The sequence below is a fragment of the Embiotoca jacksoni genome, unplaced genomic scaffold (genome assembly GCF_022577435.1).
Source record: "Embiotoca jacksoni isolate LCO1_2020_lvr unplaced genomic scaffold, fEmbJac1.0.p SCAF_54, whole genome shotgun sequence".
NCBI lineage: Eukaryota > Metazoa > Chordata > Actinopteri > Embiotocidae > Embiotoca > Embiotoca jacksoni.
In genome coordinates this window covers 1,046,661-1,070,400 of record NW_027185408.1, presented here as the reverse complement: position 1 = coordinate 1,070,400, position 23,740 = coordinate 1,046,661, and the positions used below count along the sequence as shown (strand labels likewise).

The 23,740-nt window shown below is 49.0% G+C and overlaps 1 protein-coding gene across 2 annotated transcripts in view; it reads right to left on the bottom strand.

Moving 5' to 3' along the window:
• LOC138212198 (kinesin-like protein KIF26A) overlaps window positions 1-19,957 on the bottom strand; it is a 21,127-nt gene extending 1,170 nt beyond the window's left edge. The window contains exons 1-13 of one of the 2 annotated variants that reach the window (XM_069172501.1): window positions 17,922-19,957; window positions 15,435-15,627; window positions 13,503-13,715; window positions 12,334-12,427; window positions 11,983-12,251; window positions 11,203-11,386; window positions 9,464-9,620; window positions 7,964-8,126; window positions 3,783-6,912; window positions 1,886-2,076; window positions 1,276-1,296; window positions 327-477; window positions 1-158 (exon numbers count right to left, since the gene is read on the bottom strand). The exon at window positions 1-158 is cut by the window's left edge and continues 1,170 nt beyond it. In XM_069172501.1, coding sequence (XP_069028602.1) covers window positions 1-158; window positions 327-477; window positions 1,276-1,296; window positions 1,886-2,076; window positions 3,783-6,912; window positions 7,964-8,126; window positions 9,464-9,620; window positions 11,203-11,386; window positions 11,983-12,251; window positions 12,334-12,427; window positions 13,503-13,715; window positions 15,435-15,627; window positions 17,922-17,938 — 4,941 coding nt within the window. In that variant the 5' untranslated portion in view covers window positions 17,939-19,957. The remainder of the gene's footprint in view (window positions 159-326; window positions 478-1,275; window positions 1,297-1,885; window positions 2,077-3,782; window positions 6,913-7,963; window positions 8,127-9,463; window positions 9,621-11,202; window positions 11,387-11,982; window positions 12,252-12,333; window positions 12,428-13,502; window positions 13,716-15,434; window positions 15,628-17,921) is intronic. The other variant, XM_069172502.1, reaches the window with a different exon arrangement.
• Window positions 19,958-23,740: the final 3,783 nt, after the last annotated feature.

Below are 23,740 nucleotides of genomic sequence, written 5' to 3'. Positions count from 1 at the left end.
CTGTGCCGCGGCGGGCGTCGTCACGGCGATGTCGAAGCAGGTCTCCATCATGACGCGGGACTTGCAGAGGTTGACGCAGTACTCGAGCTCCGCCGTCACCTGAGCCAGAGCCTCCAGGTACTCCTGGGACTCCCGGTCCAGGTCCTGGTCCACGTCGACTGCAGGGGGGGAAAGGAGGAGGGGGAGGAGGAGGGGGAGGAGACCGGTGAAAACACGAGGAGGACCGGGCTTCATGTGGACAGTAAACATGGGCCGAAATATAAAAAACTGAATTGAAATGATTTGTAGTATTGAACCTGAATAACTGCTCTTCAGCCGGTACTCACACTCGCCGCTCCATTTGCTCGGGTGGAGCATCAGGCGGCTCTTGGCCTCCTCCAGCTCCACCTTCAGCCGCTCGTGTTTGCTCTTCAGCTCCCTGATCTGCTGCTGCCGCCTCTCCAGCATCCTGAGCCGGGCGTTGAAGTAGAGCAGACCCTGCGGACCGAAACACAGTCAGAACCGCAAAAACCCGCCGGTGCTCCCGGCAGCGTCTCTGTGATGTGATGCAGCCTGCGGCGCGCCGGGACGTTTATACAGACCGAGGGGGGGCGGGGGGAGGGGGGGCAGGGAGGGATTACCATGAGCGGGACGAGGGGCCGCCAACCCGTTCGGAGATTTCAATCTGTGTCCACTGCTGGATTTAATTAGGAGCCAGCCGGAGATAAAATTAGCATGGGGCGCTAATCTGCTGGCTGTCGACTTAATCTGCAGGACAAACGCTCGCAGGGGAATTAAGGACAGTCGAGGACGAGCAGGTGTCAGAGAGGAGGATCAGCGGACGCTCTCTGCCTCATTTAATTACATCCGTTTAAAATACAGGAGAAGAAGAAGGCAACGACACACCTGCGACTTTAACGAGAATGAAGTGAAGTATGAACCGATTCTAGTTTGGGGGTCAAAGGTTAAAGTTCAAGGTCACTGTTAGCCCACAATGAGCGTTACCCGTGAGTCGGATATCTCAGCAACGCCCTTGAGACAATGTCTTCAAATTTGGCACAAACATTCACTCGGACTCAAAGGTTGAACTGATTCGAACTGATTCGAAAAAAACAAACCACGTTGTGGCCATTTTACACATTTACATCAGATCCTGAATGTGTGACGTGAATCTCGGCTGATTGTTCAGATCTTCTGAGCTGTCGGGACTGAAGTTGTGTTTGAAGAATCTACGTTTTGGAGTTGGGAACTCTGGTTGAAAATGAGTCCGACTGAAGAGGACAGGAGGAAACTCACCTTCTCTACATCGTGGAACGGCTGCAGGGGAGACAAGAGGAGAGCGTTCATGAGACACTGTCACAGATGAAGAGCACATCGTCTTCCTCTAATTGAAAATAAATCAGAGCTCCTCTCTCCCCTCGACACACGGTTCACCGCTCGGCTGCTGAAGGTCAACGCGGATAGCAAGCAGCCGAGCACGACCTGCATCCGTCCTCCTCCTCCTCCTCCTTCTCCTCCTCCTGCCATCACTCACATCCAACCCAATTAAGACTAAACTGTAATCAACTCTGCACTCAAGTCAGCTGCTGATGAGTCTGATCTCAGGCTGGACGGGTGACGCGAGGCCGCCGACGAAGAGGAGGAGGAGGAGGACTGGCGTGTCACTGAGAAATATCTCCACTTCCTTTCTGACTGTTTGAGTTTTGTAAATGACTTGACGAGGACTTTTTTGGCCCTCCATCCGCCCCGACCTCCACCTGCAGCTCAGACAGGCGGAGCTTCATTGGAAAAGCTCGTCGCCTCTGAACAGGGACGACGTCGCCACTGAAGACGCTTGAGTGACACGCCGTGATCGGACCTGACTGTTTACCACCGTTGGTTCATGGATGTCGAGTCTGCTGCTCACCTCTGACTCCGTCACCACCTCCTTCCTCCTCTGCAGGCGCTCCACGTCGTCGATCTCGTACACCTTTATCTCGAAGGGCTCCTTCAGGGCGCCGCCGAGCGGGGGCATGTCCACCCACTGCCCCCCCACCCGCCTGCCCAGAGAGGAGGGGTCGGGCAGCGGAGCCGGGATCAGCCGCCGTCGCAGGAAACCTGGAGGAAGAGGAAGAAGACGAAATACTGGACCTGCTGAAACTTGATGAAGGTCTAAAAGACATGATGGCCTGGAAGAGCCATCATTTTCTAAACTCGGACAAAGTTCTTGTATTTGGTCTTGAACACCTCAGAGTTCCTTCCAGGCTGGACTACTGTACTAAAAACCAGATAACAATTAGATAATGTTGCTGAAAACCGGCTTCACTCAAATGAACAAACAGGCTTTCTGTTTGACGAAGCTTCTCGAGCTGCTCAGGTGACCCTGAACCGTCCTGCAGGTCTCTGGAGCTGCATGGTTCTGACCCACCAACAGTTCATTGTCTCTCTCTCTCTCTCTCTGCTGGTCTTTTCTCTCTCTGCTCTCCCCTCAGTCGAGCCAGTCGAGGCAGATGTTCTCCACCTCCTCTGGAGGTGTCTTCCTGTTAGAGCTCACGATGAACTGTTGGGTTCCTCTCTGATATTTAAGGTTCTGGTGTTAGAACTGTGTTAAAGAACCCCGATATGACTGATAGTTTCCGTTTCCTTCCACCTAACACGTGTTCCTTCCTCGTTGTCCGTTTAGGAAGCAGCGTTTTTTTTGTTTTGTGGAATCAGTTTGTAAATCACAGCTGGATGATGAAGAACTCCTGAACCTGACAGCAGCAGCAAAATATATATATATATATACCGGAGGACAGCTGACGGCGTTCATTACTGTTGATGAACTTCACCTTCCTCTGTCAACAACCATTGGAGGTGCCGAGCAGGTTTAACACGCCGCCGTCAACCCAACGACCTCAGTTTTATTTTTTAATGACGCAGCTGCTGTACGACTTATTTTCACGAGTAGAAGTACAAACAGCATCGCGGCTCTGAGAGAGGACCTGAGTGAGGAGGAGGAGGAGGAGGAAGAGGAGGAGGAGGAGTGTGTGTGCGCTGTGGAGTGGATGTGGAGGGTGTGTGGGTGATAATTGGAGTTGGATATGTACGCCGGCTTCATGAAATATTCATGAGGCAGAAAAGAAGCCGAGATCCCCCGACTGATGGCTGGCGGATCACACCGGGGCTGATTCCATATGCATCAGGCCGCCGCCGGCTGCAAGCCACAGGAATCACAATCAGCTGCTGCTCGGCCATCGTCCCACAACATGCTCACGTAGCGTGTTTGTACAACAACGCCGGCTGAGGGGTGAATTCACACGCTGAGATGGGAAGAGGAGTGTGTGCGTGTCTCTTTTCCCGTCATCTCGCTCTGATGGACGACCGCAGGAAGCCGTGAAGACGTTCGTCACCTCCGACAAACAGCTGCTGAACGTCAAAACATCAGAGCTGTGATGACATCAAACCTCGTTTCAGTGGTAAAGATGGAAAAGTGATGTGGCTTCTTACATCCCTCTGCAGGAGCTCGTATGTCTCCTAAAGCCCAGAAATATCCGAGCTGCGATCCATCAAGAGGAGGACAGAGGACGCTAACGTGCTTTAGCAGCGTGTCTCCAGAAGAGCGCAACATTGCTAACATAATAAACGCAAATTTATGTTTTAATGAGTTTTGATGAATTCGTGCGCACGAGATAAGTTTATATCGAGAGACAGACTGCGGTCAAGCCGGCCGTGAATTTCGCTAAAAAACAGCTAAACTCAAGTTAATAGCTAACGTTGCCAATAACCTGCTCGTAGAGCTGGCAAAGAGCTAATGTCACTAAATGTCTGCGACACGGACTCACCGTTTCCTCTCTTCTTGGGCGATTTGGAAACTCTGCTTCGGTTGGACGAGGACGCTCCGCTCTCGCTCATGGAATCGTGCGCCGAGGAGGTGCTGCCGGTGGTCTCGCTGTCTCGGATCATGCTCTCATAGCCGCTGCTGCCACCGCTGTGGTAGAACAGGGCGGTGCGGCCCATGGCGGGCGGCAGCTCTCCGCTGAGGACGCTGCTGTTGTCGCTGCCGTGCCCGCTGCTGTAGCGCTGCGGCCTCCGAGGCGCAGTGATCTTGCTGTAAGGTGACGGCAGCGGCGTGTTGAGAGGCGACCCGCTGACGCTACTCGTCCCGCTGTCGGTGCTGTCGCCTCCTGGTGCTCCGAACCCCCTGCTGAGCTGCTTCCTTTGGCTTCCGGCAGCTAGCTCGCTAACCCGGCTGTTAGCCGCCCTGCTGATGACCTGCTTCGTGCCCATGACGGTGCCTCTTCCCGTCTTGGCTGCTGCACCAGAGCGGGCGGGGGACTTGCCGGTCGGCGGTAGGCTGGCATTGCGTCCCGCCGCTGCGTCGTTAGGTTTTGGAGAGGAGCTCAGGCTCTTGGAGCTGCTGGCCGACAGCGTTCGAGCCTTCAGCCCACCGGAAACTGCTGCTCGTGAGCCGCTGCCGCCTCGGACCTGCCCCGGTTTGTTTACAGCTGCAAAGACACCGGGAGAAAGTTGGGAGGAAGAAGCAGACGTAGAGGCCGGAACTCCGAGTCTCGGCACTGATCTGTTGGACCTGCCGTTGCCCCCTGAAGTAGCACCGCTGCTCTCTCTGAACACTTCGGGTTTGGCCCCGGCCGAGGTTTGACTGTCACACCTCTCCAGAGACATCAGACTGCCGAAGTATCTCGAACAATCCGCTTTGGCCCCTCGTGTCTTCAGGCTCGAGGACGTCCTGGCAGAAGCATGCTCGGTTCTTAAACTCGACGTCTTGTGGCTGAACGAGTCCGCCCGGAGCCTGACGTAGAATTCCTCCTCCGAGGCTGATGTTTTCGGGAATGACAACTTTCCGCTGTCGCTGCTTGTTTTTAAGGCACTTGGCGACAGCGCGGCCTTCGCCTTTGTTTCTTGGCTCGACTGTCTGACGGTCGGAGCAGGTGGAGAGACGATTCCACATCCAGACTTGGAGATCAAGCTGCTTTTTTGTCCATTGGACTTTTTCCCCAGGGATGAAAACCTCAGCGTACCCATCCCTGAGGCAACTTCATGGCCCCACTTTGATTCAGAGGTCTGGGGGGTGGAAACAGTTCCCAGGGTTGTTGCGCCCCGGGTGAGTTGTGGCAGCTTGATGAGAGTATCTCCTCTCCTGCCGCCGGACCGCTCACAGCCATCCACCACCCTCTGAGTGGAAGAGGACATTTGTGCCTTTGGTGGCCGAGGTACGCTGTTGCTGTTCCCTCCAGACTTCTTCATTGTGCCACCTCTCCATGGCTTACCTGCAGGGAGGCACTCCACCTCTCTTGGATCAAGCTGAAGCAAGAGGTCATCGTGTTTGCCTTCCTGTCTGCCGCTGCCCACAGCTGCAGATGAGGTAGGCTTGGTTTTCCTGGGAAGACTGGAGTAGGAGGCGTGAATCTGGGCTGAAGTGGTCAGGGTGGTACCTCTCGCCTTTACGGAGCCTTTGACAGAGGCTCTGTTTGAGTCCGGGGAGGGAGGGCGCTTGGTGAGAGAAGGTTTGTTTGGGGTAGCGGGGTCACTGTCCAGCTCTGAGAAATAAATGCCGCTGTCATTCAACGAGCTCTTCATCCCATGCTGCAAAAACGGCTGTTTATGAAATGTGCTTGGTGAGGATGCATGTTCTGTCGCCTTGTGTTTCTCCCTCAAGTGGAGGCTGCTTGTCAAATGAACACCTTCATCTGCTCCGAATTCACTTGGCCACGAGCCAGCAGAGGACTGCTTTCTGACATGTTGGGAAAACAACATTTCCCGACAGTCGGTGCCACCGTCAGCTCCGTGCTGAGACGTGTAAGCGTCGTACTCATCGTTAATGCTGCTGATGATGCTGACTGGGCGAGAGCCGGAGGCCTGCGGGGAGCCACGACTGCTGAAGCTCAACAGGTTGGAGGGGCGGCCGTTGTCCGGGACGAGGCTGAGAGGGAGCTCCTCTATGACCGTGAACACGAGCTCATCCTCCCCGTTCAGCTCCACAGGCTGCTGCAGAGTCACCGTAGTCCTCAGAAAATCCCTGTCCAGGCACCGTCCTAGCAGAGCTGCCCGGAGGCTGCTGGCCTCCGTGGGGTATCTGCTTGTGTGAGGGGTTCCTTCCACGTCAGGCGACCCTGGAAGTTGGCCTTGCCTCAGTGCTTGTTGACTCATACTGACAGGGGGGGTCCAGCTGAGACTCTCTGCAGGCTGAGATGCTGTCCTGGATGTTCTGGGTAAGGATGGCGAGCACGATGGCCGGGGCATGCCTCCTCTGAGGTAGACCTTCTCTTGCACCACAGGCTCGAAATCCTGGGAAAAAATCCCACCTGGCTTTCCCATACATGGCTGAGGGGGGGTAACGGAGAGTTTCTCCCCATCTGCACTCGTCCGTTTGGAAGTCTCCATGAGGCCCCCAGCCGAAGGCAGCTCGGACTGTTCCTGATCAGGTGGGTTTGTGCATGTTGTGATCTCCGACGACGTCTGGGAGGAGGTCCTGTCAGGTGTGGGTGGAGACGTTGCCGCTGAAGGTTTAGTAGCTCCATCTTGAGTCTTAAGTGCTGCTGCTTGTGCTGCTTTGCCCTCCGTGCCGATCGTGGCCGGGCCCTCGCTGCCATCGATGCAGTCAAGTCTCTCCTGCAGTTCTGCAAATGTGTTACACTTGAAGTGATCTCCGTCGGACCGGGGGGCGTCTCTGACTCGCTTTTTGTTCAGAGAGGGAATGATGGGAATGAAGGAAGGCGGGCCCTCGTTGTCACTCAGCTCTTGGTCCGAGACGGCCGTCCCCCCGGGCCCGACGTAGATGACGGTGTCGCAGGAGTGCTCGCTGCTGGAGGAGTAGTCGGGGTCGCTGGAGAGCAGCAGGGGAGTGTCGGGGTCGAGGGCCACGGTCCGAGGGTGGATGGGCCGAAGAGGAGGATGTCGACGAGACGGGCCTTCCTCGCAGGAACTCTCCCCTCCGGACGAGCTGGAGGCGTACTGTAGATCAGAAGGAAATAATGCAGAATTACCACACCGAGGGTACCTGAGGGATCACATCCATCCCTGCAGCTCAAGTCGTCAGGACAGTCTGAGGTTAAATGTGCAGCCCGGATTAAAACGAACGTCAATGAGACGTATATGCCTGTAATTCCTGTTTGTGGAATGTGGCTTTTCTAATCTATAAAACACAAATACAAGCTGTCAGTCTGCTTAATGAGGGTGAAAGCCTATCTCATCTCTCCACAGAGACTCCCACAACTGTGTGAACACTGGTATTGATCATATGTCATATCACAGGGGGATAAAACTCCCTGAATTATGACCACACGAGTCGCTGACCTGATCATGCAGATTTACATTATAGACTGGAATGTTTTTACCGTCATCGACCGCAGGAAATTGGCGAAGACCAAATCCCAAAGAACAATCAGAAAACTGCTCCATTTTGATCTAAAACTACAAAAAAGACTGAAATCTGGATGTCCCCTTTGAATTTGTGCCGAAGTGGTTCAGTTTTAGAAATATTGTGTCCTCTTTTAAGAATCTTTTTCCTCAGATTTCAGATTTTTTTTTCTGCTCTGTGAAGATGTAACTTCGTGGGCACGTTGAGCCCAATGTTTTACATTTTCTGCAACATTTTATTCTCAAACAAGACAAATTTTCTCTTAAATATTCCCTCAACTCCTTTTTCTTTGGCTGGATTAATAATCTTCTGTTCAAAGATGACAGCTTCTGAAAATAAATTAAGAAAGATTATGAATTTATGACGACCTCTCAGACATCAGATGTGGGCTTTTTTTTTTTTTAATGTTTTGGACAAAATCGGTCAATTTAACCTTTTACATTTTTTTTTTATGAAATTAGTGAACCTTTAACAAGACCTTTAATCATTCTTTTAATGACAAACAAGGCACGCAAACATCAAGTGTCCTTATCTATATTGGAATCAATTTATAAGAGACGACTGTATGGTTCCATCAATAAGCAATACTTGGTCTCTTGAACGCTGCTGCATGGAGCTTTAGAAATAAAACCCCAATAAAAGCACCTTGGACTTCTTCTTCCTCATGCGGTGGATGCGGGAGGCGAGCTGCACCGTCGTCAGCGTCTCCATGTAGCTCGCCGGTGAGTCGGAGATGTGGGCGATCATGGTGGTTCGACAGTTGATGTTGCCCAGGGATTCGCTCAGCAGCATGGTGAGCTTGCTGTCCCTGAATAATACATCAAGAAAACCCCTCGTTAGATGCAGCACGGGCCCGAAGAACCCCACAGGATCCCAGAAACTAATTCATTACAGCACGCAACAGAAAGGAACCGCAACGAGCTCTCATTTCACATTAATGAAGCCCACTTTGAACTCCATGCCACATGTGATCTGTACTCAGAAACGGAGTGAAATGTTCATGAAATCCCGCCTTTGAACAGACCTGGTGTAAAGCTACAGTACACGGATCAAATACTGAATTTCCATACTACAGTCTGAGCTCCTCCTGGTTTTATGTTTTAACCCCCAACAGCAGAGCTGAGACTGGGCCTTGTCCTGACCCCAAACTGTTCTCAGTGAATCCTTTGGAGTTTTTCTCTGTCTGTGAAAATATCGAAGAGGATGTGACGTGATAACTTCATAAATTTTATCTTTGGCCCCGAGTCCTTGTGGCGGCTCCACTGGTGAACCAACAGAAGTCTGGCAAAATTCTCGCAGTTGATTCAGTGGACAGACGCCATGAGACACAAATTCAGCTTCATAAACAACAAAAACATTCACAAATACAGAAACACTAACAGAGAAACGTCCGTACAGTCGGTACCAAGCGGCAACCAGAAAGAAACACAGACAGTTCAGAGGGTCACATCAGTGTAGGGCTGTGTATCGTTCAAAAACTGTCAACACCGATACCTTGACATCAATACCGGTTCCTGAACGATGCTTTTTTCAAATCGAAATGTCATGAAATCCACTTTAACAAAAATAAAATTACACATTACGTATATTTAGTGTAGAAAACGAGGGGTTTAACCCTGGTGGTTTCTTTAGTTGGTGCATTGAAGTATCAAAGTTCAGTAGCCAGCAATCGATCCGTGTGAATGATGGAAGTCCGTCTGAACGTTAGTTGGCAGCAACAAGAGGAATCTAAACCCTGGCGTGTTCTCCACTGAAGAGTTCCTGACATTTTACTGCACAAATGTTGAGTTGGGATGAAGTCAAATGGAAACCAAACATATGAAAGTGAATGCCAACATCCTGCCCGCGCAGACTGAACAGCCTCAGACCCAAACACGAGGCAATGAGCCAAACAAAATATAAAAATACAAGCCAGAGCTGCACAGAATGAAACAGGTCAATTAGCATTACAAAGTGATTTATTCATCAACCTAAACAGGCATTCAAGACTGACTGAAAGCTCATTAAAAATGCATTACACTCTGTCTGCCCCCCTCCCCACTCTTTTCTGTCCTCATAGGGATCCTTGGTCCATCTGTTGTTTGGAGCGCCGTGACCTTTGACCCCTGTTGAGTTCATTAAAATGCCCAGAGCGTGATCTCGTACCTGTAGGGAACGTGCTTGGCGCCGTTGGCAAGGGCGAGGACGACGTTTCCCAGCGCGGACAGAGACAGACACTGACCGCCGCCTCCTTCTCTGGTCCGGCTGATGTCCGTCTCACAGCTCCCCAAATCCAGGAGGTGGAGACGACTCCCACCAGACACTGGGAGACAGGAAGAACGGATGGTTTTCAAAGGTGATAAGAAAAAAAACACCTTTTTAACCGTTGAAAGGGTCGGTTGGTTAAAACAACAGTCTTTGATTAGTTTATAGACAGAAACATAATAAATGCCTATTGTAATAATTGATTGTCAGCTTCAAGTAGTTTATCTGGTTAAAAAAACAAAAAAACATGACAACACTTGTTAAAGGAATCTCCTTAAAATGTGAAAAAAAGTCAATGGACCCTGGTACGTTTTAAAAGAATTCATCAAGCAAAGGAAAGGTCAATACAACCCCCGAACACAGAAGACATCTCAGCATTACTTGAGACAAGACCAACGAGTCCCGAGTCAAAACTGGAAAATACCAAGTCCGATATCTAAACTAGATTTAGATCTTTTACTTTATTGATCCCACAGTGGGGAAATTCGGTACAAAGTCCCAAGGTGAATCTCCTGGGAAGTCCAACATGTCCTGAGTCCAACATGTCCTGAGTCCAATCACAAGTCAAAACCCAAGTTAAGACTAACAAGTACCAACAAGTCATTTTCAAAGTAAAGTGCTGAATCAAGTCTAATGAGTTGAGTCCCAACAAGTCCAAAACCCAGGAGTCCTGCCAGTATGGGAAAAGCCAAGTTCAAGGCAAACAAGTCCCTAAAATCCAGATCAAAGTCAAACGTTCCAATGAATCAATAATCTTTGGGTTCGGGAGAATACTAAATAGTTACAAGTCAAAAGTTTAAGGTCAAAGTGCTGCTTCAATACTTTCTGGATTTTGCAGAGTCTTGACTCCACAACACTATAAATACATTTATGCATACATGGGCTGTGGATGCGCTGAAAAATAATTCATGCGAATGAGCGCCCGTTGCATCTTTTGACAGGACGTCTGAGCCGCTGAAATAAATATTCAGCCGGATATCTCGTTGCTCATTTCATTAATTCAGAGTAATGATGGCGAGAACGATCTAGCGCCTGCATCAGCAGGATTTACAAAGTGCTGAGGGCGGCGTAGTTTTTACAAACACCGCAGGACAGCGAGCCGTCAGGCCTCATTAGCTCATGCAGATTTATTCCGGCCGCGGACGGACAAGCAGTAAAACACGAATAACCGCGGCGACGTCTCCGCGGTGACAGGTAGACGTGGGCGGAGGTTCGCGTAGCCTTTCCTGCTTTGTAAATGTTCCTGTTGAGAGAGTCAGCGATTCGACATGAAGCTAATTAGCAGCCGCATGTTTTGGTAATGAAAAGCAGAGGGAGAAAAAAAAGAAAAAAAAAAAAAAAAGAAGAGCTAATCGCTGAAGTTTCACAGCTGCATCGCTAACGGCTGGTTGGATTTCCCGCCTCGGGAAGAGGGGGGGAGGAGGGGGAGGGGGGAGCTGCATCCGGAGCCCGCCGAGGTGCATGAGGTTCATGAGCTGATAGCTGACTGAACAGGTTGTGTTCATTTCTGTCACATTTCCCTCCAGTTCAAAGCAGATCATCTTCCATTAGCAGCAGACTCTCTGACGTCGTTGCCTCCTCCTGCTCCGCCTGCTACACATCATAGGCTACGACATAGTGTCGTTTTAAACTGGACTAACTTGCCGCCTTGCTGCTCTTGTCCAGCCTCTCCTGGAGGAGGTGCAGGGTGAACAGGAAGTGGGAGTTCCTGCAGGCCTCCTGGTCGCTCGGCTCCCGGCTGCTCCTCCTCGCCGCCAGGGCGGCGTCCAGGAAAAACGCCGCTCGCTCGGCGCTGATCGCCCGCAGCTCCGTCTGGTTCTGCAGCTGAATATGGAAATAAAACACAGATTACGAGGACAATATTAAGTCAGAAGATCTCATTGTTGGAAGTACAGTTCCGAGTCTTTGATTTGATACAGAACTATTGTTGAGACGTCCTGCTCACATCGTCCCTGCTGTCGGACAGATACTTTTCTGATTAAACCACATTTTACCCCCAAATTAAGTGTTGACTGAACCCTGACTGAAAGGAAACATCGCGTCCCGTCATCATCCAACCGTCTGCGGCTCCACAATGTTCTTTCTCTTCCTTTTCTTTTTTCTCACAGATAACATAAGAGAGATAAAAGCTAAAATAAGACAGAATGAGGTTTGATGTCTGTGCGAGGAAGAAAAATGTGGACAAAGAAAAGGAAAATTAAAGTGAGAGGAGATAAAAAAAAAAAAAAAGTGGCAGACAGGAGGAGCCCGGGGAGATAAAACCGACTGAATACGAATAAGGAAGGTCAGGACTAATTGGACAGTTCTGGACAGCAATGAAGTCCCCGAGGTGAAGAGGAGGTCAGAGAGGAGGAGGAGGAGGAGGAGGGAGGGAGGAGGCGAAGGGAAGGAGGCGAGGAGGGCGGTGTGTTTTTCTATACCTGGGAACCACAGACAGGATCTTCTCGCAGGGACACCGCGGGCCCCGGGACCTCCTGGTGGCCCCCCGCTGAGGAGGCGAGTTCAGCCAGGAGGTCGGTGAGCGTCTCCTCCCGACCGGAGATCTCCACCGCCGACACTCTGACCGAGAAACGAGCTCCGGCCTTCTCCGAGCGCTCCTCGATCACCTTAAACAGCCAGGAGATGGCCGTCGGAGCCACGCCCAGACTCTGAGTGGAGCAGTCCCGACCAATCATGGTGTACGTCTTACCTGGTGGGGGCGGAGTCGACGCAACAATGACACGATCCGTCCAAATCAAAGTGTGCGAGATTTAACTGTAGCGTGCCGTTACCCAGGTTAGCGTGTCCGAAGCAGAAGATGCAGCCGTCCGCTCCGTTCACCACCGACTGGATGACCTCCGCCACCGTCCCCGAACACACCTCGGCCTATCAGAGGAGAGCTCCAATTAGAATCCACCAATCACGTTGAGTTGTGCATACAGAACCATATGAAGGCTGAAAACAGTTCTAAAACTGAACTAAATACAGCACACAGAAAAGCTCAGTCTGGTTGTAACTAAGATATCTGATGAACAAAGATATCGATGGACTCGTGTTTTTAAGATTTTAGCATTGTGTCGTGCGTTAAAACCAAACCGGTCAAACGAGCCGCTGCTAGGATTTCACGGTACGGGTGCTCGGAGACTAAAACAAAAAATGATTTTGCCAAATGGGTCACATTTAATATAACAAGTAAAAACAACATTATATTGTACATAATATGAAATTCAATTCTAGTTATATATTCCCACAGAGAAGGAGTGATATTTCTAGTGAAGAGCAGGTTGTGCTGTCATGCTGATTTGAACACATTTTAAATATACAGTTGACTAATATGTCCAGCGCTGCTTTACATGACTCCTTATCATGGACGTAGTTTGTGTCCCGCTGAGCTCTGTTCTGTCACTCAGATTGACGCTGATTGGTCACGTCTCATCGTGACATCATGTGACATCATGTGACATCATGTTCTGTCACGCTGATCAAACGCGTTGGTTCATTCAATGTTGTAATCTGATGAGGAAACGAGAAACCGACGGATCTCCAGTGTTTGAGATAAATAACAAGAAGCTCGCTGCCACGCAGATGAAACGCACACAGCAGGAGTCGCACACACTCACACACACACACACACACACACACACACACACACACACACACACACACACACACACACACACACACACACACACACACCTCTGCTGCCGTGTGTCTCTGGGGATGGACGACGTGTTGCCGAGGTGACGCCGCTCTGATGAAGAACTCAATCTTTGTCCGCGTGCCGTGAATTTGTATTTTTTCAAACACAGAACTGTGAAAGTTTTAGTCGCGTTAAAGACGGCCGACGGGCAGCTGGGGACGGGTCTCCTGTGTCTTACAGTGTCACTGAACCGTTGTCCATCATCAGACCGACCTGGAGGAAGTAGGACGTTATTAACTTGTTGTTCGGGACTCGTCTGACCTGTGAAGCGTCCTGACAGAAGACGGCGTCGAAGGTGAAGGTCTTCGGTGCGGAGGCCGACGATCGTCTCTGGGCGGCGGCAGCGGAGGCGTGTCCTCCGCCCAGTGTCTCGCAGAGAGTCAGCTGCTTCTTTCTGCCGTCCACCTTCAGGAAGGACATGGACTCCGAGGACTCGCTGCTGTGGACCGAACAGATCCGGACCATCATCCTGACCTGGGACACAAAGGAAGTCCGCGTCAGAGAGGCAGGAGGACATTAGATTTAAACTGGAGTCATTTCTAATTGTCGGTTTGCAGTTGTTTATCAACTGTTTGTTTGTGGTTGTTTTTGGTTGTTTATTGTCTCTCTGAATTTGTTTATCATCTTTTTTGTGGTCGTTTATCATATGTCGTCCTTCCACGTCATTCTACTGCACACTTCAGGGGGCGGAGTCTAGCCTGGCTCTGCCTCTGGCTCCGCCCCCCCCAAAAATCGGACTGCAGTAGAACGACGTGGACGGACCACATACGATAAACGACCATTTGTTTGGCCCCCGCTGATGTGGAATCTCCTGCTAAGATGTCCTGAGCTTTTCCTCTCAAAATATTTCCACATCAGAAGAAGAAAAATGACTTTTTAAATCTGCAGTGCAACGCCTCAGCTCATCTTTTCAGTGTGTCAGGAGTTCTGTTTCGACTGAAATCAGAGAGTTGGACCGAGTGGGGATTTAAACTGGGAACCTGCTGACCTTTGACCCGCAGCTCTCAGCGGTGCGATGGCTGTTTATTGGTCTGCCGGGAAGCTGCTGAGTCGGCAAGGAGGAGGTCAAGTTTAACGCCAATAACAATCTGAGGCGCAGCAGTTTTTAAACGACGTGTCGCTGCGAGCCGGCGGAGCGAATCATCAGCTCGTCAGTCACCCGCAGCCTCTTTGTATTGTGCTTTCTAAAGCTGTGCTAACTCACAGCTAATGCTAATGCGACATCTACGCCTGCTGCTGCTTCACAAAGCTTTAAATCGATCACAGTTCCTTCAAAATAAAAATCCTTTCCACAGTTTTATTTTCATAATTAATGGATCATTCTGGTTTATTTCAACCCGTCCTATCTCCCATCTAAGTGGATTTAATGGAACATGCTCACTATGATTTTGGTAAAATGTGGTTAAACATTTCAAATGATTCTTTAAAATATATTTTTTTATATTTTAATGAGAAAAATCCCAGAAAAAGTTTTGAAGGACGTGCTTCTAGTTCTCTGCAGAGGACTTTTCTCTGTTTATATTCTGACACCAGTTTGTTCGGAGGAAGCGAGTTTCACCTCTTTACAAAACTCCTGCGGCCTCGACAGGCTTTTATTGTGAAAGAGTCACAGGAAACGCATTCATCACACTTTAACCTGCCGACCCTCCGCCATGGCAACAAGCAGCTCTTACAGGGTTGGTGGAGGTTAAGAAAATGACTCGTCATCCACTTTTTTAATTTTTTTTATTGCAAAGTCCGACAGTATCCCACAAATATGGTTCAGATGATGCTGGATTCTACACATCTATAAAAAGATATCTCTGCTGACAATATTTTATGGCAAGATACATGTAAAAATATAATATCACAAGACAAAATTATTTTTCTCTTGATAAAAAGGCTATAATATATAGAAAAAAATTCCCATCGGGGATTAATAAAGTAACTACCTAACCTAACCTAATATAAAAAAAAATCTTTAAGTGTTATGAAATTAAATGATGAAAGATTCGAATAGCCTGGACTGCCTGACAGCTCTTATTTTGACAGGAGTCAGGAAGTTTCTGTAACTTTGAGCCTCACGACGGATCTTTAATACGACTGTTTTTTTTCCTTAATTTGCAATTTTAACTTTTCCTTTTAAAACTGCATCACAGACTCCAGCAGCAGATCGGATCTCCTTGCAGGGCATTCTGGGTGATGATGTCCTACCTTCCCCATCCCCGGCGTGTCCTTGACCTTTGACCCGGCTCGAAGGAGGCATGGCGGGACGGCGGGTGGGGAGAGCTGCAGGGCCCCGCTGAAGCCCCCAGTGTACAGCAGGGGCCCCGGGGCCTTATCAGGCGGGGAGGGGGGCCCGGGCTGGGACTTCTTCCTGCGGGACAAACTGAGCTTCTGCGCGGCCCTGTGGACATAAAAAAAAAAAAAAAGATCGGGGCTGAAAGCTGCTGCACAAACACACTTCAACAGCATAACCTTTGACCCCGACGTTTTCATCGGTATTTGGCAACTGATTGGATGAACCACCTGTCAGTCACGGTGATAGAAAAGTAGGCCCACGACTGGTGTGATAATAACCAAATATTTAGAAGTATGATAAGAGGCAAAACAAACCAAATGAGAAGAGAGTCTCCATGCTCCCCTTCTCTTCCTCTTCCTCCTCCTCCTCTTCCTCGGTGAGGGGCTCAGTGAGTCCAATCAGAAAACAGAGCGTGTAATTTCAGCTGCCATGAAGGACGGCAGAGAACAGCCTCCGGGAATTCACCGAGAGACCGTCGAACATTCATCACCAACAAACTCAGGAAACACTAACTGCAGTGCTGCAAGGTGAACCTGTGTGTGTGTGTGTGTGTGTGTGTGTGTGTGTGTGTGTGTGTGTGTGTGTGTGTGTGTGTGTGTGTGTGTGTGTGTGTGTGTGTTTGTGTGTGTGTCGGTAAACTGCTGACATTTACACTTCATTGCTGGGTGGGTTGATTCCACATGAAGAGAAACAATGTGAAGTAGATTCTCGTTCAGGTGCAGTAAAACGTGGTGGTAAATGTCAGTGTTTTGTGGTTTCTCTTCACCCTCCCCCCCGCTGGTGTTCACCTGCTGAGGTGTGGAGTCGAATGAAGTTTAGTTTTGTGCTGCTCACAGCATTTAAACACCGTTCATGGGGATCATCCACTGTTCCACTCGGGACTGCTGCTTTGAGAGAGAGTCGATCGGGTGAAAACAAAACACAGGAGATCGAAGGGGAGAAAAAAAACTGAAAAAAAACGACCTGAACTCATCAAACTGCAGCTTAGACACCACGACTCAGCCGAACGGAGCTTATCTGGATCTGCAGCAGAGCAGCAGAGAATGTTAACTAATCAGAACTGAAGCTTCAACATGAAGGCTCGCAAAGGATTCTGGGAAAGTGTGAGGCAGACACAAACACACCAGCCATTGCCTATGAAGTTGAAGTCAGGGAGAGATCAGGGCGGATGTTGTGTGGTGTAGTGGCCAACATTCCTATGACCACGTATGGCGTAACCACGGTATGGCGTGACCAAGGTATCATATGGGCAAGAAATGTGGTAACTAAAGTACGGTGTGACCAAGATATGGTGTGACCAAGATATGGTGTGACCAAGATATGGTGTGACCAAGATATGGTGTGACCAAAGTATAGTGTGACCAAGATATGGTGTGACCAAGGTATGATGTGACCAAAGTATAGTGTGACCAAGATATGGTGTGACCAAGGTATGGTGTGACCAAGGTATGGTGTGACCAAAGTATAGTGTGACCAAGATATGGTGTGACCAAGGTATGGTGTGACCAAGGGATGGTGTGACCAAGGTATAGTGTGACCAAGATATGGTGTGACCAAGGTATGGTGTGACCAAAGTATAGTGTGACCAAGATATGGTGTGACCAAGGTATGGTGTGACCAAGGGATGGTGTGACCAAGGTATAGTGTGACCAAGATATGGTGTGACCAAAGTATAGTTTGACCAAGGTATGGTGTGACCAAGGTATGGTGTGACCAAGATATGGTGTGACCAAGGTATGGTGTGACCAAGATATGACGGGACTAAAATCCTGTTTTTAGGTCTGAATATTGTAGTTTACCGACTGGACATACCATCATGGAATATGAACACGTGGAATCAGAGAGAAGAGAAGGAAGCAATGAGTCACCCGTAGATTCCTTCTACAAACTTTGACTCTACAATATTTGAACTCTGGATCTACCTGAAGAAGCCTCACGTGGCCCAGACTGTGTCCATGTCCTGCACATCCCATCACTTGTGTGTGACGTACGGCTGCAACGCACTGCCTTCAGTTTTTATCAGGAGAGGACAATGCGAAGACCAAGACAAAGGATGTTCCCAACTTTCTGTCTTTATGTTTAGTCGTGTTCAGTGAGAGGATTCATAGGAACAGGTGAGGGTTAATAATGTGTCTGTAACGCCACAGACAGCTTTGAGTTTAACGACCTCAGAGGCTTTTTTATTTTACAACCCAACATAAACGTTAACGCTCCCTCTGCTCCGACTAGGAACTCACTTTATGTGTTGAATCTCCACCTTTATTTCCCCCCGCGAGCACATTTCCTCCTCCGGTTTCCTACCAACACCCTTAAATCTGAAGCTTGTTTCGAAACAGATTAAAAAAATAAAAGTGACATTCATTTCTTGGGTCTGTTGAAAAAAAAGATGATGTACTCACAGTTCCTTCCAATCCATTATCTGCTCAGAGTTCTTCGACCTGAAGAGGAACCGCGTCCGAACTTGTTCTCATCCTCATTCACCATCGTAGAGATTTACTCCAGCGTGAAGACAGGAGGGAAGGAGGCTCTGAAGGATGGAAGTCCGACGGGCATCATCGAGGAGCTTAAAGGTCTGAAACGTGGCCAAGAGAAAGATCTGCATGGGGAGCGAGTTCTCAAGACGGAAGAGATTTTTCAGCTGTTCGATCCAAAATCCCAAAATCCCAGAGATCTGGTCCGAATCCACCAACAACCGACGGAGGGTGAATCGTGCTTTTAGTCCATCGTAAATTGCCTGAATTCAACTTTTACCGTATCAGTGAAGCAGCTGCTTATCCAGATGTTTCCCGTTTTAAGAAGCATTCCAGAGTCCTTAAACTCTCTGAGGTTTTTCTTGGTTCATCGGTCCAACAGTAGAAACACATCAGGAAACTCTTCATCGGTCCACCGACTTGTCTTTAAATAAACCGACTGAGCGCCGCAGGGGAATTTGCCGGTTGCAAAATGTATTTGTGCTTCTTCCAGCAAACCTCCGACAGTACCGATGTAATTTGAAGATCTCCGTAAACTAGCCGAACATCCGTCAGTTCTCTCATGAGTTTTTTCTGAATGTTTTTGTCTCTGCTCGTACGAGTCGGGTGTCGGTGAGTGGCTGCTTTTTGTCCGGCCGTCTTCGTCTCAGAAAACATCAATGAAAATTGTATTCTTATAAGTCTCTGTGTTCATCTGTGAACTCAAATCCAGGTGGTCACCAAACTCCTGAGGAGAGTTGGGGGATTTAATGACTTCCGCCGAGACATCCGATGAGCCGATACGTACTTAAAAGATCAGTAAAATGCTTCTTTGTCAGTAACTCATCAGCTCTGTGAAGTGGAAGTCGTTCTTCTACGTATTTGTCTCCATGATTTCAGTCCAGATTCAAACGGAAAACATCTGGAACCAGCGACATTCGAGAGTCGGTCTCATTGGTGTTTGCGGTATTTTGTAAAGTAAACATCACATCACTGATATCTTCACACAGTTGGATCCACTTTCCTTTCTTTTTTTAATTTCCTCTCAGAAGTCCATCCGACTTTGTCGTTGAATCAGTTCATCTAAATGCGATCGAAGTTGTCCTCACTGAGAGTCTGAAGGATTTTTGACAGTTTTCCAAGAAGATAGATGAATGTTTTTCCTTTAATTTGCAGTAAAACATCTGGAGGCTGGTGGTTCACCTCCTCGGTGAACTTCCATCTGTGTGGTTGAGTTTCCTCTCCGACGTGACGTCGCTCCGGCGGCCAAAACTTTTCAGGGAAACTCGAGCCACGAAAAAAGAAATAAAAAAAACCGAGTGAAGCTCTGCAGGGATTCAGAAAATAATCCAGCTGTGTTTCCATGCAGCTGCATCCTCCAGCCCAACCCTGCAGACCCTCCACCTGTGCACCTCCTCCGTTTGTCCCACAGGTAGACCTTCCTCGCTCCTCTTCCTCCTCCTCTCTCACCGAAACAGCCTTCTCATTCTGCTTTTCCAAATCCTCCTCTCACCTCCACCTCTTTCTCTCTCTCCCTTCACCTCCTTCCTCTTCACCCTTTTGCTCTTTTCATCTCCTCTTCCTCCTCGCGTCTCTCTCTCCACATCCCTTTCCCTTCTCCTCTCACCACCTCATTTCCCTCCTCAAGTTTTTCTCCTTTTCTCTTGTGCTCCATTTCTTTCATTTAGCGTCTCCTCCTTCCTCCACCTCTCCTCCTCCTCTAACCTCTCTCCTCTCCTGTAGATCCTCAGTCTGTTCCTGCAGTATCGCAATGCTGTTCCTCTCCACCCCTCCTGCCTTCCTCCTCCTCCTCTCTCTCCTGGAGTTAGATGGAGGGATGAAAGGCAGCGGCGGCAGTAAAGGAGGAATAAAGGATCCAAACAAGAGGCAGGAATAAACGAGTGAATGAAGAGCGGCTGGATTCCTGCGTCTCGCTGCTGTTGTTGCCGGGAAACACTGGCGGAGCTCCAGCCTCCCTCCTTCCTCCTCCCTCCTCCTCCTCTCCCTCCGTCCGTCCGTCCGTCTGCCTCCCTCGACCCCCCTCCTCCTCTGCCTCCTCCCTTGCTTGCCCCCGCTCCTCTCTCTCTTTTCACAGCCCCGCCCTCTCGCCGTGTCGACACACAACGGCCGTGAAAACCACTGTTTCTCCCCCCCCACACACACACACACACTTGACATGCCACATGAATACTTCATGAGATGACAGACACCCCCACTGCTGGACTTCAAAGACACTGAGCAAGTGTGTGTGTGTGTGTGTGTGTGTGTGTGTGTGTGTGTGTGTGTGTGTGTGTGTGTGTGTTGTAACCTTGCTGAGAACCTGCAGGTTGGACGACTGATAAGAAACAACAGATTTGCTGATGGAGAGCAGACGCTGTAACTTGAGCTCCAGTAGAGCTGCAATCATTCAACAATTAATAAATTCATTCATTGATAAAGATAAAATTCATTCAAAAATAAATCTGCAACTATTTCAATAATTGAATTCAAAATATCCGATTGCACCTAGTTTCATTGACGTCAATCCATCAGAAAAAAACAAAGAGTAAAGTAAAAAGAGACCCTTGAAATGCTTCAGAAAGTCTGATGGCGATGAAGCGGCGAGGTGTTCTGAGTGACGTTCAACGTTTCAAGAGGGGTGGAGCTTCACCGTCCAAGACTGAAGAAGGCGCGTCAGGTCAGGAGACACCAGGTGGGTTTTCTTTAACGTTGGCAGGTTGTGTCACCGTGAACTCGTTCCCCCAGGGTCAGACTGTCAACACAGAGTTCCACTGTGACGTTCTGAGGCCCCTGAGGGAAAACATTCGTCTCCAACATGATAACACGCCTGAGGAGCCACAGTGCAGAAGAAGAACCAGCGGAAATCACTGCATGGGCTCAGGAACACTCGGCCGTAAGCAGGCGTGTTTTGAATGTTTTCGGTTCCCCGTAATCGGATGTTTCTCTGCTCCCGTTTCAGGTCCGCACCGAAATCACAAATGTTCACGTACCAGTGGCCGCGTGGTCTGAAGAGTTTTACTTCTCGCCTGCTGCTGTTTTCAGGGGACACTTTAGAGTGCAACACACACAGAGTAACACATGCAACAGACAGATGATCGGTGATCAGAGGAGCCGATCGATGCTGCGAAAACTCTATCATCTCTGCAGAGAGACGCTCTGATCCGGAGTGTGAGCACGGGTCGACAGATCCATAACCAGGCCAGTCCGGATCGATACTCCGAACCAGACACCGATCAATACCAAGACAGGGAATCTGTCAGAGTTAGCCTGGCGAGGCGAAGCTCCACAGAGGAAACTGACTCCAGACCAGGTGATACCTCTGTTATAATTCTGCAGGTCTGTGAACCAGGAACCGGGCCGGGAGCCGGTAGTAAGTGGGATATCAAAACAGGTTGAACAACATCATGTTTGGGAGAAGTTAAGACGTCGGATGTCGTATTTCTTTATCCGGTCTCTGATCCATAGAGACTGAAGTCATTCAGCTGGAACATTTCAAAACGTAGTCCGTTTCGGTTTGGTCCACTAGAGGACACCGTGTCAGCATCTTGTTTTGCGTCGACTGAAAAAACAAAAAAAAGAGGTGCCACCGGGTTCACTAAAGATTCCTTTTAAAGAAATCCACATCACCTGCATTGTCTAAAAAGAAAGTTCTCAGTCAAACTGTGACCTCAGAGCTGCTGTCCGATTAGAGGAGCTGACATCAGTTTGGACCCAAGACGTCATCGGTGGCTCTTCAGGCTGATATTTGTTCTCATTGCTTGTTGGTGTCAGCAGCTCCACTTCCTGTCACGCTGAAAAATAACCCCATTACAGGGAGGCAGCCGGCGTTTTTTTTGGAAAATATGCTAAGTTTGAAGAAGGCTGTTGTGCCGTCTCTTTCTATATATAAACGTATCTCATGCACACAAATTTATCAAAATCATGGGAGCGAGTTGGATCTCCCGCGCTCAATATTGTTAAACGTGGCCAGGCTATGAATATTTTTTTTCTCGCTCCCGGGGATCTGCAGAAAAAAAAAAGGCAGCAGCTGACTGCACATCTGTGTGACTTTTGGTGTCGAGCATAAGGAGGCGTCAGCAGAGGACATAAAGTCGTGGCGTGAGGTGAGGAGTCGTCCCAGTATGAAGGTAAATCTCACGATTACTGGGCGGTAAAAATCCAGAGAGGCGTTCAGGTGGGCAGCAATGAATTAAAGAAAGCAGCGGGCGTCTGCGCTTCCTTCAGGCTTTCATCTGGTAAAAACTCCGCAGTCCGGAAATAAAACATCCAGGTTTGTGTCTCAGCAGGACGGCTGGCTGACGGAGGCTTTTTAAGCCCACAGCAGACACTGTGCATGTGGGTCACATTATTCCTGAGCTCTCCTCGGGCAGCTCGCTCACTTCCTCTCATCTGCTGTGGGTGATATGTGAGCGTGGCACTCACAGCAGTGGCGGGTTTGATTCCCGGCAGAGCTCCTCAGGCTGTTTCACCTCAAATTAGACCGAGGCACGTTTTAATGGCGGGTTTTTACACCTCCGCCGAAGGCTCTCCAAAGCTCAAATCTATCAGCTCTCCAAAGCTCAAATCTATCAGCTCTTTAGTTACTAGAAAATGCAAAGGAACAAATCCATATTCATCAAATCACTTTTTGAGGGGTTCTATAAACAAAAATGACAATAAATGAAACTGTCTCTTTAATGAGCTACTGTCACAACCCCAAAATGCTCAGAGCCCAAAGTGACACCTTCACGCAGATTAATTTGTTTCACCAAACAATTCAAACCTCAAAATCATTAAAAATACGTTGTCTGGAAGGTCCTTGATGTGGTTTTAGAGGTCTTTTGGACTGTCCTAGAGGTCACTGTTGAGGTCGTGGAGCTCTTGATGTTCCCTGACATGGTTTCAGACGTCCTACAGGTCATTTAAAAGGTGCCAGTTGCGCCTTAAACACCCTTAAAAGGTTCTGATGTTTCCAAAACATCAGAACAAAAAGTCTAATAACAGAACAAAGTGGTGACGCGTCTGTTGGTCACACCTATAGGACAGGACAGGTTGAGCATCCTTCAACCTGTCTTTACCGTCACTATGGTTACAGCCTCTGTGCTCTTATTGGGTCACATTATATAAGTTGTCATTCCAAAAGGAGGACATTTTCAGGTCAGGAATTTGCTCGGGACGTTGTGAGGCGTCCAAGACGTTGACATCAGTTTGTCCACGTCGTCCCGCCTTTCGTCTCTCAGGCCGGGCTGATATCTTGAAGTCTGAATCCAGCACACGTCAAATCATTTTCACACTATTACACGGAGCTCTACGCGTCCAGTAGAGCAGCTCAGAGTTGCTGCTCTGTGTTCAGTCACTTTCTTGTAACTTTTCAAAGTCAGCAGCAGCAGCTCTGATTGTGTTTCACTGACATCAGACCCTGCACAGTCAATCAGCCCATTGGTCGCTGCCGTTTTCAGGTCATATTTTGGTGCATCGCTGCGGCTCGTCGAGGCGTCTGCAGCGGGACCCCAGACTGATGCAGCCAATCCCTGCAGTCTGAAGGATTTAGGAGAGACGCTCTCCTGGTCAGGACGTCAATAGAAAAGCTCGGGCTAAAAGCCAGAAATCCACTTCGGGGAACTCGACTCTCCTCACTGGGGAGCTAGATTTAATTTTCACTTCATTTTGGGATTTTTTTTACCGTAAAAGTCTGAGCTGCCGAACAGAGCCATTCAGAGGTTGATCACAGACGACTCCACCGCTGCACCAGTTCACCGAGGTGCATGAAGGTGAATGTAGATCAGAGG